The 15,616-nt window shown below is 37.0% G+C and overlaps 1 protein-coding gene and 1 long non-coding RNA gene across 3 annotated transcripts; both read right to left on the bottom strand.

Annotated features, from left to right (window-relative positions):
• Positions 1 to 675: 675 nt before the first annotated feature.
• LOC137715842 (small ribosomal subunit protein uS8my) lies at positions 676 to 2,741 on the bottom strand. 2 transcript variants are annotated; one of them, XM_068455194.1, is made up of 4 exons: positions 2,531 to 2,741; positions 1,776 to 1,911; positions 1,154 to 1,314; positions 676 to 1,030 (listed from the first exon to the last, which is right to left on the bottom strand). In XM_068455194.1, exons 2-4 carry the CDS (start codon positions 1,903 to 1,905, stop codon positions 932 to 934), a joined length of 390 nt encoding a protein of 129 aa, XP_068311295.1. In that variant the 5' UTR covers positions 1,906 to 1,911; positions 2,531 to 2,741; the 3' UTR covers positions 676 to 931. The 2 variants fall into 2 exon arrangements, with proteins under 2 accessions (XP_068311295.1, XP_068311294.1); XM_068455193.1 differs by having other exon boundaries at positions 1,776 to 1,957.
• Positions 2,742 to 9,382: 6,641 nt separating this feature from the next.
• On the bottom strand, positions 9,383 to 11,175 carry LOC137714946 (uncharacterized). The gene is made up of 4 exons (XR_011065484.1): positions 10,993 to 11,175; positions 10,485 to 10,655; positions 9,717 to 9,791; positions 9,383 to 9,488 (listed from the first exon to the last, which is right to left on the bottom strand). It is a non-coding gene; the product is annotated as an uncharacterized lncRNA (long non-coding RNA).
• Positions 11,176 to 15,616: the final 4,441 nt, after the last annotated feature.

Here is a 15,616-nt window from a genome sequence, read left to right on the forward strand (position 1 = left end):
TTATGGATCTCCTCGGCTCTCTCACCATCCCTTCTCCTCTCATCTCCTTCTATCTCATGGATTTCTTCTTCTCAGTCTCCCATTGATTTCTTCACCGCCTACGCCTCTTGATTCACAATCGCCACAGTTTCTGAGTGGTTAAATTCATAAATTCTTAATTTTTCCAACATTCTGGATTCTAGGTTCTTCTCTGTTTTTGAAAATTTGCATCTAATCCCATCTGGTTTTTTTTTTTTAATTGATTTAAAAAAAAACCATCTTTTGTAAAAATTTGGTGTTTGAATTTTTGGGTTTCTTTGAAAAATGATGACTCTGAATCTAGGAATGCTCCATTATGTTGTGGACCATGTGTACGCTGCATTCATGCACAGAACGAAGATAAGCCCTCAATTGTAATTCAATGGCATTCTTGGTGGAGGATGTTGTGCAGCTGAAAATGTTTCTTGGTCTGTGAATGCAGCAGCAGAAGCGAAGAGGAAGAAAGGAGAGTGAAAAATGTGCGAGGTAGCAAAATCTGGAGCATTAAATTAACTCAACATGAAATCAATGGCTAGATAAATAGGAAGGGATGAAAGGGGATGGAAAATGTGAGGGCAGACAATCTTGGTCCGTCGAATTCTGACCATGGATACGCTACATAAGTAATCAAGTCTTTCAGTAACGATACATAAGTCAAAACCAGAAAAGCCCGACCCGAGGAAGATATGCTTCAAATTAGGTTTAAAAGAGTAATACACTGGTTTCGTAAATGCAGCTACATTTTTGTAACAAACAAGACCGCGGTTTCAAGAGGAGTGATCCTGTTCCACCATTTATCTAAATCATAAGATGACACAAGATTCACACGGTTGAAATTGAGGCAAACAAAACTACAATTCATGTCGGTGAAGTCGGGATGTTGTCATATAGGTGAACATTTCTCCCTTCCCATCTAATGAAAATAGCCAAGAACCTGGCCCCCAACATTACGCTTAACAGCCTCTTCGTGATCCAACACACCTTCGGGAGTAGTAATCACAACATAACCCCACTGCATGACGAGAGAGAAGCCCGTTAACAGAAAAATCCAGACTTTCCCACACAGGCACCTTTAAATAATAAGACACAAAAAAGAACTTTTAACAGATCTTTCGACATCAGGAGGTTAACAAACCTGTTTAGTCGGAAGCGTTTGCTTTTTGTACTCTTCAATATCTCTTGCCTTTACATCCTGCCTGTAAGTAAGAGCTTTACAATCGTTAACCCTGCCTTGTAGTTGAACTGTTATCCTCCCCACTCTATGAGGATCAAAGATCTGAAAATCCTTGATGTAACCTAAAGAGAACATACCACGGTCAGGGACATTAAAACATAAGCATGCAACAAATTGACAAATAACATTTGGAGCTGATATATACTTTTTTATTCACCCTCTCCTGCTTCAAAGAAACGAACAAGAAGTGCAATGCATTTGGTGCAATGCATTCAGGTGAAAAAAATAAAGACAATAAAGCCCTAAAACTAGTCAGCCTGTCCTGGATACCATTTTTCTTGTTTAGGTGAAATAATGAAAATAAAAAATAAATAAACCTCTGTTGACTAAAGCCAAATTACTAGAGCCCATACCAGCTAACTGAACTCAGTTCTGTAGGTCATTATTCACTACAAGTTCACCTCTTTCAAAACCCTCTCAACAAATTAACCTTACAGAAATCCATATTCCGAAAGTACATAATAAATAGTTAGTATTTATTATCAAAATCTATATAATAAAGGAGGAGACTGTAGGGTTTTACCTCGATCTTTCATGATTTTGAGGAATGATGACATTACTGTGGATATAGGTTTCAACTCCACCGTATCTTTCCCCCTTCTCTCCGCATTCACTATCGATCTCAATGCATTATTCAATATCATTCTCCCCATCCTTCTCTGCGCAAAATCCAACCCTCAAATGTCATGCACCCAAAGGAAGGCTCTGTTAGAAACAAAAAGGTATTGCTGTGATCTTTAAACCTCTTAGCTGTGTAGTTGGAGTGGTTAGCTGTGAAGTAACATACAAAAATTTGAAATATTGAAAAGTATATCTAGAACAACTAGAAAAATAGGTTACATTCCTGCACTTAATTCGTACATACCAGCCACAAAAGTAGAAGCATTTCATTTGGGGTTTCTCATTTCTGCACAAAGTTGTTTAAAGTTGCAACCAAACTATCATTACCACACCCATAAAAGTCTGGCTTTTGTCTCAGCACACCAACTTCAGGGAAGAAGAACATGAAGCTGCCATTTATTTACTCTACTTGCACAATTTATAATCAGAAATAGACCAATTGGGCAAAAAATTTAAGAAATATAATAAACGAAATAAAGCATCCAAAATTTCATTGAGCAATTTCACTTCCAGACAAATTGAAATGGCACGCGCAACATGAAATATGTTCCTTCAACGCTATTCGTGAAGGATTCAGACTGTGGAATCCTAATTCACAGCAGAAGAAAACCCAATTCAAATTAAACGAAAAAACGAGGTGCTACGCAGACGTGGTACCTGAGCCAATCCAGAAAACCCAATGAAGTTGAAGAAGGTAAGCAACAACGAAGTGAAGAAATTTGCGGAGAGAGAGCACTGGCTGAGCAGATCAGACCGCAGAGTGCAGAAGGCGGCGGCTGAGCAGACTACGGAACAGATGGCAAAGAAGAATGGAAGGGTTAATATTAAGGGGGTACACAACGACAGCGTCTCGGGTTGAATTTCACTCGATTCATGTACTCTATTTCTCTAAATCCAGATAATATAATTGGGTATATTTTCTAGGGTTCTTTTATTATTTCTTTTATATATTTTTTAGAGCATCTCTAAAAGATATATCAAAATGTTCACGTTAATAATAACGATAAAAATAAATATTATTAGTTTTTCTCAACCGAAATGGCAATTCTTATGTAACATGACATGAAAGGGCAGCAGGGAGAATTGATGTCAAATTTGACAACAACTTCAAATCTATTTTTAGTAATTAATAAATGTCAGCATGACTTTATGTTGCCGCCATCACATATTTTAATTTTTTTTTTTTCTGTTAGGTGCGTGTGGCCCGACAAAAGCTGCAGCGGTGGGGCCTGCTGCAGCATAAAATAGACAACTCTATAACGAATTGCTGACATGATGCTTTATGGGTCATTGGCTTTCCAACGGCCAAATGATTTGGACCGTTAGATTTTCAACGATAAAAAAAAAATTGAAATTGTTAACATTGCGACACGTGGCATAATCGGGTGCGTCTATCAGTTTGAAAATCAATGGTCATGATTAATCCAACGGTTAAAAAAATTAGAAAAAAATCATTTGTATTGTTTTTCTATAAATACTCAACCATATTCTTCATTTCATCACAACTCAATATTTATTTACTACAATTTTTTATATTTGTTTTCCACTTTCCAAGTTCTTTGTTTTTTTTTCAAAAAATGGGTGAGAATGCAATACAATCGATCGCAGAAGATCTTGCTTTGCTTGACAGGTGGGTGTGTGTTACTCATTGACCCGATGATTGAAAATGAGATGAGGGTGCAACATATGTGGAAGAAGATTCATGCACAACTTGTCGAGGTGATACAAGGCACATAGTGGACCGAGCATTCTCTATTGAGACAAACATCTATATAAAGATTTGAAAGCTTGGCAAGAAGCCATTACAATAACGGAAGGAATTTATGTTAGTGACGTTAATCTAGCCGATGTGGTATGATATTATTATTAATAACTTAAAAATGGAATTAATATATATATATATATATTTTTTTTTTTTTTACTTTTGTTATGTAAATCTGTATGTTGTTTCATAATTTTTTCCAGTAACTACAAGTACAAATGCGGTTCAATCTTGATAACAAGAAATCATTCACAAGGCATAAATGTTGGAACATTATGAAGCATACTCCGAAGAACAAAGTTCTGCCTAGTGGTCCACAAGTTGAGTTCAATGACACTCCATTGCACAAGCCAACGACTGAAGAGTCGCCATTGGAGACCTAAGAAACCTTGAGGCTTATTGGTAAGAAGGTTGCTAAGAAAAGAGCTGTAAGAGGGAGTTCTCGAATAATATTAAAAATTAGTTGACAAATTAGCCCGGCAACATGCATTCAATATGGAACGAGACATGTTACAGATATAAGCAAGACAAGTCTAGAGATGAAGCAAAGACGAGAGAAAGGGAGTTAAATTTAGCAAGAAAGGTAAGAGGAGAAGGATTGGGGAATCATGTCCAACGCCTCTGTCACACCCTGATCCAGACATACGTTCAAGATCGAAACTGACGTCACCCAAATACTCGTGTAACTCACATACCCCGTCTCAGGAATATGGCAATCACAATTCGAGAATCAAATTGCAAAGAAATCTTTCGTTTACCTTATGACTGCATCTAACCTCCTCGTTAGACTGCCTACGTACCCTCAAATAGGGATCAAGTCATTCGTAGTTCATTTCCACAAAACCAGACGTCTATTCTACTAAGTTCTAAAAATTTACATAACAAAGCCTAAATAATAGTATATAAATTATTAATAAAATATTTACCACATTGACTAGATTATCGGCACTTCGATAAATTCTTTCCCCTTTTTGGATGGCGTCTTCCCAAGCTTTCTAATTTTTATGTAGATGTTTGGCTAACATCATGTTGACGTAAGTCTGCCATTGGCACAAGATCGGGTTTGAGATGCATGGGCTTTTGGGCATGTAGTGGATGGCCCACCACTTGCCCTTGCTTTGGTGGATTGTTAGAGATAACTTTTGTAATACCTTGAAATTTTAAATCTATGAATTAGATATTCATAATTATGAATATGCGGAGAAAATCAAAAATAAATCGATTTATGATTATGAAAATTGAATTGAGAAATTGTAAAAATTTTGTTTCTGGTAATTATTATAATTTTCATATTTGTATTATTGAGATTTTATATTATTTTTCGAGAATTTTATATTAATTTGTTTGAATTTAGTTTTAAATTAAACTAGTTACGAAGTTTGAAGTTTGGAAATTAATTATCTAAAATCTGTAAAGCTTTTGAGGTCACAATTTATATGTTTGAATAGAGCTCGATCTCACGAACGTGTAGGCACAAACCGTTCATGAAACGGAGTTATAACGAAGAAGTTATTATTGATTGAAATAGAGGGCAAAATAGACATTTTATCATTAATTTGAAAGGCTCCAGAAAATCTGGAGCAATGGGATGATACCACGTGTGTGGCTACGAGGAAGATGGGGTTGCAGGAGAGAAAATGAGGGAAATGGTGGACCAATGGGGGCGAGAACCAGGAGGAAAAAGGAAAGAAGGGGAGAACACCGGATCACCCTGGACCTGATGAACCCAACCCAATTAGCTGGCTCCCATGACAGTTTTCGACGGTTTTCCATCCGATTCTCGATGAGTTTCTTTGAGTTGTTACCTGGAAAAGTGTTTTCAACCTCCCCTCTCTAAATTCTATCAAAAACCCGAGCTAATTTGGTATTGGTTTCATGGGAAATGCACCGGTCGGTGTACAGGGTGCACAACGGTGATTTCACCATTTGGGAAAGCAACACGGTCGACTACCACCATGGTTCGACTCCTGGTGAGGCAGGGAACAAAACCCAAACAACTGTAGGGGCGGCGGAGCACCGAAGGTGACGGATCGAAGCCATCTATTTCTAGGGATTCAGGTGGGTTTGAGGGAAATTGGAGCGTTTCCCAACCAAATTGGACTTGGTCATAGGTATAAAACTTGCTCTACTCATTAAGGTCTTCATTTCTGTGAAATTTGAGAATTTTTGGAATTAGTTGAATTTTCTGACGAGTCGGGGCGGCCGGTCGCCGCATGTGGTGGCGCGTGGGCTGAGACCCTACCTGACCTTCCTAGGCTAAATTTGATACCCCAATTCCATATTTGACATCCGATTAATGAAATTCTATCGTTTGAGTATAATTTCGTTAAGATCCGCCACTTGATCATTATATGAATTGACGATCTAACTTTTGAATCGACACCAATCTTTAATACATGATAATATGTAATATTTGAGGACCATAGGAACTTACAGACCAAGAATCCGATTTACGGATCTTCCTGAATTGGATTTGTAAGTTCGCAAAGTAAAACATTAACCGTCACTGGAAATGGTGAATGGTGAACTACGAAAGGCTTGATCCCGCTCAAGGATACGTAGGCAGTCTAACAAGTGTGAGATGCAGTTTTAAATAATTGAGATTAACCTTTTGTTGGAAATTTGAGGGAAGAAAAGAAATTATGGTGATTTAATTGAAAACTAAAACCTTATGTTTTTGGTAAGTAGATTTTAGTTATAGATTTTGTGAGTGATTAAGAAATTTACATAAAGAATTGTGATTAACAGTAGTTAGTTAAATTAGAGCTTAATTTTGGCCCATCACGGAAATTAGTTTCCGAAATAAAATTTTTGGGTTGGAGCGTTACAACTTTTTAGGATGGAGGGCATCATTGTTACCCTTACTTTTCACAACGGGTGAACTTGGTCTCAAACGGGTGGACTTGCTCTAATACATCTAGAAGGTAGTGTCAAAAAATTGAATTAGGGCAAAAGTCTAGTAACTAGAATGAAATATAACTAGGGATGGAAAAAATATTGAAAATCTCGAACCGAACCGAAAACATCCTGAAACCGAACTGAAAACATCTCGAACCAAAAATCCTAAACCGAACAGAACATATTTTATAATATATATTTAATTTTAAATTAGGTTTAGGAATTGTATGGACTGTTGGATTTGGTTGAGATTTAATCTCAACTGTTCATTCATTACCTAACTCTTTTGACATCACCTGAGTTGCCTCACTCTCAGTCTCTCTCTCATCTCGACTTGTCTCTTCCGCACATCCAAAATCAAGCTTTGCTTCACAACACACTCCAATAGCTTCCTTCATTATCCCTTATCCCGAGGCGTGCTCTGCCCTGTCACCCTCCTCAACTCCTCCGCCCAGCCGTCATTGCCACAACTGCCAACAACAACTACTCTATTTCCACAATTGGCTCAATTGTTGCCTCATTCTATCTCTGCAGATTTTTGTCTTTCAAGTTTGATTAAATCCGCATACTCTTTACTTTTTTAAGCGTTGATTGTATAAATTTCATTGCTTTTGTGTTTTCATGCTTTAATTTTGTATTTTGCTCAAATAAATATTGTTTGTATAGGTTGTACGAGAAAATATGCCCGCGCGTTGCTGCGGGACTTGAATGTATTTGTCGCAACATGCATGAATAGTTTCCACATAAAGCAACTAAAAAGACACAGCACCTAAGAATCAATGAACAATTGGGACATCTTACTCATGTGAGTCTCAATCCCTATTTAAAATCCCTAGTGAACAAAAGTCCTATTTCTTCTTCAAATTGAATCGACATCATTGATCAAGCAATTAAACATTCCTACTGACAAATAATTGACCCAAGAGTTGAGCAGATATATAGGGATTGGAAAAAGGGGACGCAATTAAACTACATAATTTAACAAAAGTAAAGGTCAACAGAGCTCTTCGAATTAAACTATATATCTAATTTACCAGAAAACTTTGTAAAATTAACAGTTTACCCGATATAAGCACTTAATTTTCCCATTTAAAACAGTTTACCCATTCTTGATAAGTAAAATATAGCTTAAGCTTAATTTATTAACAGCTTAATGCAGTTCAAAAGTATTTTCTGTTGTGGCGAGAAGGAGAAGCTACAGCTAACCCGCCTTAACTTTTTACTTTTTCCATATGCATATGTACAGTTTACCTGCACCCTCATACCATGTGTCTTGAGCTGTTATCTATCCTCCACTTGCAGCATTTTCGCTCTTCTGCATGGGAACCTCGACAGCAAACGATTTCATCTGTTACCGGTTAATGAAGATCTCTTCTGCAGAAATTATACCTTCCATTAACTAACGTACTATTCCTCCTTCTCCATAAAGAAAGCATTGAACTTTTCCAATTTGTTCTCCAGCAACTTCACGAAATTAGTAATGTCCTTGGAAACCTCACTAGCTTCGTTGACTTTGCATACTAAATCTCTGTCGTCAGCCAATATGGGCTGTTTAGTAGAGATCTGCCTTCGTCTCTGGGATAGATCAGCATCAGCTGCTTCTTGTAGGACAGATGAAGAATGGGTTAGAGATTAGTTTGATTCAGAATTAATTCACCTATTATTGATTAAGAATTAATCCCAACCATGCCAGCTCTCCACAAATTCACTTATTATTGATTAAGAATTAAGTCCTAAAATTAATTAACAAAACCCATTACTCAAAAATCCAAACTTCATAAGATAAAAAAAGTAAATACTGGTAAAGCTCAATTAAAAAATGAATAGGAAATTGAAACTGAGAAGAAACACAGTAGGGAGCACCTTATCGTCTTTAAAACCACCTTATTCGATATTTCCTTGTTGATGATCTTGTCAAATCTACAAAAACAAAAATACAAACTCAATTAATCAAACAGCTTACATTATTTCTGAATAAAAACGTGATGGAAAATACACGGTTGGATGAACATGCCGTCTCCGAAAGCAGAAGAACTTGAGATTCAATTTGGGTGGAAATGGGCACTGCTGGAAGGGAAAAGAACACTAATTAAAACCAATACTATTTCAACTAAACCTATACCCCAACCAAGCAAAACCAAATGCACACTAATCACATCTGTAACTATAGAAATAGGGAACCAAACAGATATAACAAATGTAATATCATTGGTTCAAAAATATTAAAGGAACTATAGGTCGTAGTGTGTAGCATGCAAAAGTGCTACTACTCTGAATTTCCAACATGCTCAACAGATCTCTAACTTTCCATAAGTATTTAAATTGAAACTAAGAGATCATTTTTCCGCACACTGATTATTTGAGATTCACTACGAAAATTAATCCATAACTTACTTAGGTTTCAAAATGCACTATAACATCCATTAATCTAAACATAATTGCTTGAGCAAAGCAAACAATTCAATCTCATTCCTCCATAAATGACCTTGTTTTATTACTTCATGGGGCTAATTTCTTCCAAAAGATTCACAGCCAATGGTTTCCAACATTAAAATATTACAACATGTTGAACACATTAAACAACCAATTTTTCCAATTACTAAACAATTTTATTAAACGGGAAATAAGGTTATTTTCTTGTCATAGAAATAGCATTTACAATGTATCAAAGCAAGTGGTAGTTACTAAAATGAATATGTTAGCATAAAATCTAATAACCTAAATGATAGTGTTTCAATTGATGTCAACAATCAGAAACAACACAATTGAAACATAAAGTTAGGTGATTTCATGGTTAAAAACCATGTAAACCACCTAGACATAAAGAAATAAAAAATACATGAAAATTAAGGACTGACTTGAGCTTGGAGTCCACATAATGCTTTTAAGAGTAGCAAATGTTCTTTTGGACTGAGTTCGGTTGGAGAGAGTTCCTTGTAATGAGATATCTCCTCTCTGCACAAACAGCAAAATGGCAAAAATGGTTAGTCTATCTAAAGAATGAAACTTGATTAACTATAGTGAATGGCTCTAAGATGAATAAAACTGAAACAACCACCCATAATTTATAATTAAGCTAAGCAAATCACAGCAAGCACAACACAAAGACAACAATATGAACTTTCAAATAACATAACATCTATCAACTACTCTGCACAAGATTTTCAAAAATGGATAACTAACCTGTAATTTAGAAACTTATGTCGTTCACTCGCTTATTGATTAAGTGTCTTAAGTTTGGGAAGAGTATTCCATGGGCTAGAAAACACAGTGAAACAAAGACAAAAAGAAATAGTTGAATGAATCATAATTTTGCCAAATTGTATGGCCATATGGTACAATGGGGGATCGTGACAGGTCATGGATATTGATGTTGACCTCAAACCTCACAAATCATATATAATTCCTTAAGAACCATATGTAATTTATCAACAAACAAACAGCTAAAAGCCAGCCCTGCAACCAATTATCTCACAAATAATGATTGTATGCATATCTAAGATAACACTGAACCAGATTCAAAGAATTATTCGGAGAGTTCTTTCATAGCTTTCATATGGTCATCAATTAAGTTTTGCAGAATTATGTCTCATACTTTTTAGCAATGAAAGAAACACAAATAGAACTCATACTCAGAACAAAAAATAATCTTTAATTTCTTCTAATAATGTTCTTGAGGGAGAGAATGAAACTGGAAATTTATATTTTGGAGATTTTAGTGCACACATACATACCAACATGTGCAAGGAAAGCAGTCTGAATTTGAATTGCAGCTATATCCTCAATTGGCAATCCAAGAATAAAACAGAAACCTATTCCCTATCGAGAACTACAGAGCTTGACTAAGAACATGCAACCATAATTGATGTTCTAGACTCTTATATTGAAAATTTAAAAGGACCAAAAGTGCATTGCTCTCTCGGCTAGACTGTGGCTATATGTAGCTTGTACCCTTCTTGCCCTCACATGGATATAGTCTTGCTTGGGTGGCTCGGAAGGTTTAGAGCTTTCTTCAACTGGCTTGTTGTCACCAGCAGCTAAAGTTTCTTCGACTTCAGCCTTCAAACTGCCATTTTCATTACTGGATCCTGCTAATTTCACCCGTTTTCCACCTGAATCTTTCTGTTTGAGAACAAACAGGGCAAAGAAAACAATAAACAACGATACAAAAAATTCAAGACCAATCAAACAACATACAAACAGACATCAATAACTGAAAATCATGCAGCTTAACTCGCTTAACGACACACATCACACCATTTGCAGATGCATTAACATTAAAAATCAAGTCTTTACATATAGCTGAGATAGTGGAATCGCAATTTCAGAATTTCCAAATAGGACATGGATTCTATAACATTAGATAAAATTATCTATACTACACATATGCAGATCAATTCCAGATAAATTAAGATCAAATCAAGGTATGGAATATATCAATTTAGGGTTGGAAAATCACCTTGAAATTTCAGTGGACATAGAGTGAGCGAGAAAGCCGAGAGACGGAGACAGTGGGAGAGATAGTAGAGAGAGAAATGGTTTGAGAGATGAGAAAGTGAGAGATGCAGAGTCTTAGAGCCGGCTTCCCTCAACCTCTCGCGTTGTCCCCATCACCTCGATCCAATCGAATCATAGAGACTCGATCCGATCGAAATGAAACACAGCCTATTTCCCCCTTGAAATATGAAATCCCCACCCAAAAAACCACGCACGGGCCTCCATGACGCAAACGATGGAGTAAGACAACATAGGCGAGGGAAGGCAGACAACGGTGAGAGGAGGATAGGATGGACGCGAGACCGTCTGTGTCGTTCTCGTGGGGTCTGTGAGACGGAAGAGGCAAGAAGGGTTTGAGAAGGAAACGGAAAAGACCGCCTTTACCATCGTTCTTCCTTCCCACGATCATCAACACGTATGCATCAAGATTAGCGGCAGAGAGAGCCAGTGGTAGTCTTGTAAATAAACTGAAATGTTTTACAAAACACTATTCATATGAATAGTGCGATTTCCCCTCCTACTTTAGACTAAAGTAATGTCTTCATTTCCAAAACTTCTTTAATTTTCCCAAACCATTCCGAGTTACCAAAATTTTTTCGGAAATATCAAAATTTTGGTTTGGTTTGGTTTCAGTTTTCAAAATCCTGACCCAAAAGGGTTGGTTCGAGATTCAGGTTAGGCTAGGGGTGGAAATTTTTACCAACATACCGTACCAACCGCCTACTGTGATATCCCGTCCCTAAAATTATTATTTTATTTTATTCTTGACGTATTTTGAAGATTTGATTGGAACTAGTGAGAAAAACGAAGTGAGGGTTACTTTAGTCATTTCTAATTTTCTCGACCTTTTCAGTCAACTCTTGAATTGGTTAGGTAGAGTTTGATTCCATGAGCGCGTAGGCGTAAACAGATCTTATTTTCGAGTCCGAACGGAGAAGTTAGAGTCGTTTAAAGTTGGTGGCATTTTGGTAATATTGCCAAAATGCTATAAATGGGAGGGAAACCTCCAGAAAAGGGGGAGGTTTCTGAAAATGGAAGGGGGGAAACTGCACTAACCCGTTTTAGGGAGATTTTGACCCATAAACCCACCAAACTTGACCCGCTTGTATCTTTTTCATCCGAGCTCCGTTTTGGATGATCTTGGTGTCCATGGAAAGCTCTTGACAAGCCCTACATCTCTGTGATGTTAGATTTTCCCATTTCTTTTCCATCTTTGCAGTTCGAGGTCGCAAAGTCCACGACTTTTCCGGCAGTTTTATCATTTTTTCGGCGATTCCGGCAATGATTTCCTTCGAGTGACGTATGAAACTTCATCTACTCTTCATAATCTTCAAGTGGGTATGCTTAGTTTGTGCTTTCCTATTCATTTTAGAGTTGGGTGTATAGAACCCTAGAAATCCGGTTTTCTCTGGTGAAATTGGACGATTTCCGGTTAGAATTTATCGTCAGCCTAGTTGTGAAAAGTGTTTCCCTTGTTGAGCTCTAGCTACCACGTAAATTTGAGCTCATCTAGTTAATGTTGAAATTCGGGGTTTCTAAACCCTCCATCTTGACTTCCACTGCGTGTGGCGGTGCGAGGGATCGTTCACGAGTGTTGTCTAGGTTTCAAATACCTTCTAGTGACCCTGTGAACCTATGTCTAGCTTGGTTTCCAAAGATTCAATTGTTGGGTGTGGTGATCAATTTGGACCGCCACTTGTTTGTGTGATTGTCGACAATTCGACCATTGGATCAAAATGAAACTTTAGTATGTTATCCTTGAAGCATAATGTGGACTTTGGGAAGTTATGGATCGTAAATCTGATTTGCGGATTGTTGTGGACCCCATCGTTGACCGAGAATTGATTTATGGTCAACATGTCTCGGAATGTTCTAAATAATAAAATTAGTACTATGGGAGACTTAAGTGAAGTCTAATGGGCCTACATTGGTTAGAGAGTGACTTGAAACATATGTGATATGGTTATTACCTTGATTTCTTATATTGGTATCATCTGTGAATTTGACTTGGTCTTATAATGCGATTCTATTGAAATGTGATTATATATATATATATTTAGCCATAGACCTATGTTATCAAACATGATTTGGCTTGTGTACTAATGATGATCGTGATATGTGATTTGACATGCATATTCGAAAGGTGGTTGATTTACATAGATGGTATGATATGATGAAATGTGAGCGACTTAATATATGTGAATATGAAATGGTTTTATAATCAGTTTTCCTATAAATTGTTAATTTTCATATTGAGCCAATGACATAGTTATATGAAGTGGGATTTGACGTGCATATTGGAAATATGGTTTGTTTTGTATGATTGGCTTGATTTGATGAGGTGAGGGCTAGTGGTGGACCGTTAACCCATTGTCATGGGGTTTGTTGCTTTGAAACATGTGTCGATGCTCGTTTCATTATTTCATTTCTTGTCTGTTGAGCTTTTATAACTTGAGCAACTTGATTCATGTGTTGTTTCATTAATTGGTGGTTATGCAATGTACTCCGCGATTCCGTTGAGTGATGGTCCGGAATCCTTCCTACTCCACTCTGCGATTCCGTTGAGTGATGGTTAGGAATCGTATCTTGGTTTGGGTTCCGTTGAGTGATGGTTAGGAATCGTATCTTGGTTTGGGTTCCGTTGAGTGATTGTCTGAAATCCCTCTTACTCCGCGATCCCATTGAGTGATGGTCCGGGATTGTATCCACATTAGTTCATTGAGTTTAGTTTGAGATGGTTGCAAAGGTGTAGGCTTTGGATGAACAGTGTCGCCCTAATTCTACTTTCATTGTGTGTATGTGAATATGGGTGTGAGATGTTATGATTGTTTGAAATGAACTTTTGGATGTCTGGGTGACTCCCTCGAAGTTTTCAAAAGTAGGGTATTGATTTCTTATGAAAGATTTATATTCAAGGTTTATAAATTATGATTGATGGCTAGTTTTATTATTGTATCACATGCTTATTTCATTGTCCCTCACCCGAGGATCTCAGCTTATCTGGGTGCCTGATTTGCCAATGCACCAATTCCATAATATTGGCATTGACTTTACATATGACATGTTTGGGTAGATTATGAGAAACCGCTTGATATTTTGGTTCCGTTGAGTGGTCCGGAACCCAATGTTGTTGGATTCCGTTGAGTGGTCCGGAATCCTTGCTCTTGTTCATTCCATAAGGTGATCTTCGAATCCTAAATTCGAGTAGATGGGAATTACCCACAATAGATATTGTGAAAATAAATTAGAATCGCCATGTTATTATTCATAACCCAAGTTGGGAATTATGTAGAGTTCATTAATTAAATTCGTGAAATGATATGTTATCTCATTGATTGATTAACATAATTAAATATTAACATTGTGCTTTGTGATTCCTTGATATGTTACAAGCTATGTATTGAGATCTAATGTTGGAAGTATAGTGATTGGTATGATGAAGTGAAATGTGATTTGACTTATGTATTGGAAATGGTTGTGACATGTGATTGAAATGCATATTGAATTGCTTGGGAGATGTAAGGTCTAGTAAATGACCGATAACCCATTGTGATGTGGATTTGTGCTCAATATTGCTTTGTTTCGTTGAGTTTCGTGAATTGGGTAACTTGAATCATGTCTTGTTCCTTCGAGTCGTTGTTACGCTTCTTGGACTTCCGTTCAATTCGGTTGGGTGGTCTGGAACTGAGTTCTGTTTGGATTCGGTTGAGTGATGGTCCGGAATCCCCTTTGGAGCCTTGGTCCGTTGGGTGGTCCAAAATCCCTTTTTTCCAAAGATGTAGTCTTCAACTGAATTGTGTTGCTCTAGCCTTGCGTTTCGACTTGTTGTATGTGTTATTGATGATGTGATGGTTGACATTATTGATTGATGTGATTATGGAAGGACGTTAGATATGAGTGTGGTTATAATGAGTATTTTAGTTGATTAATATTTCTAGAGAATCATGTGTACTTTGTTAATTCTTAACTATGTTACACACTATGAAATACGATTTTATGTGGAAAACGTGATGAATTACGTGATGGATGAAGTGGAAATGTTAATCGTCATGTGGGATTGTTATGTTGGATATCATGGTTATTGTTATGATTAGACTTGTTGATAAATGTGGCTAGAGAATGGTTTTGTGCTTCGTTGGTTCCTTGAAATGATATATGTTGTGAATTGCGGTATCATGTTGCAACATAATGATTTATATATATAGTTGGAGGGGAAATCATGTTTTTCAGATGGGTTTGTTATGTAACCCTGAGTCTAGTATTTTCATGCTTGTCAAGTTCTATTGATTGATTGAGAAATGTTATGCCTTTCAACTTAATCTGACTGTGTTGTTTGTCAATGATTGTGCATGACGAACTACGAATAGCTTGATCCCTGTCTAAGGTACGTAGGCAGTCTAACAGGGAGGTTAGATGCAGCCATAATGCATACGAAAAATAACTTTGCGATTCGATTATTGAGTTGTGCTTGCCCATATCCAGGAGGTGGGATATGATAGATATGGATTTTTGGTGGCGTCACGTGTCAATTCTGAACGTATGTCGGGATTGGGGCGTGACACCTACCGTACCATACCATACCAAAT

Source organism: Pyrus communis, chromosome 14, assembly GCF_963583255.1.
Source record: "Pyrus communis chromosome 14, drPyrComm1.1, whole genome shotgun sequence".
Classification (NCBI taxonomy): Eukaryota; Viridiplantae; Streptophyta; class Magnoliopsida; order Rosales; family Rosaceae; genus Pyrus; species Pyrus communis.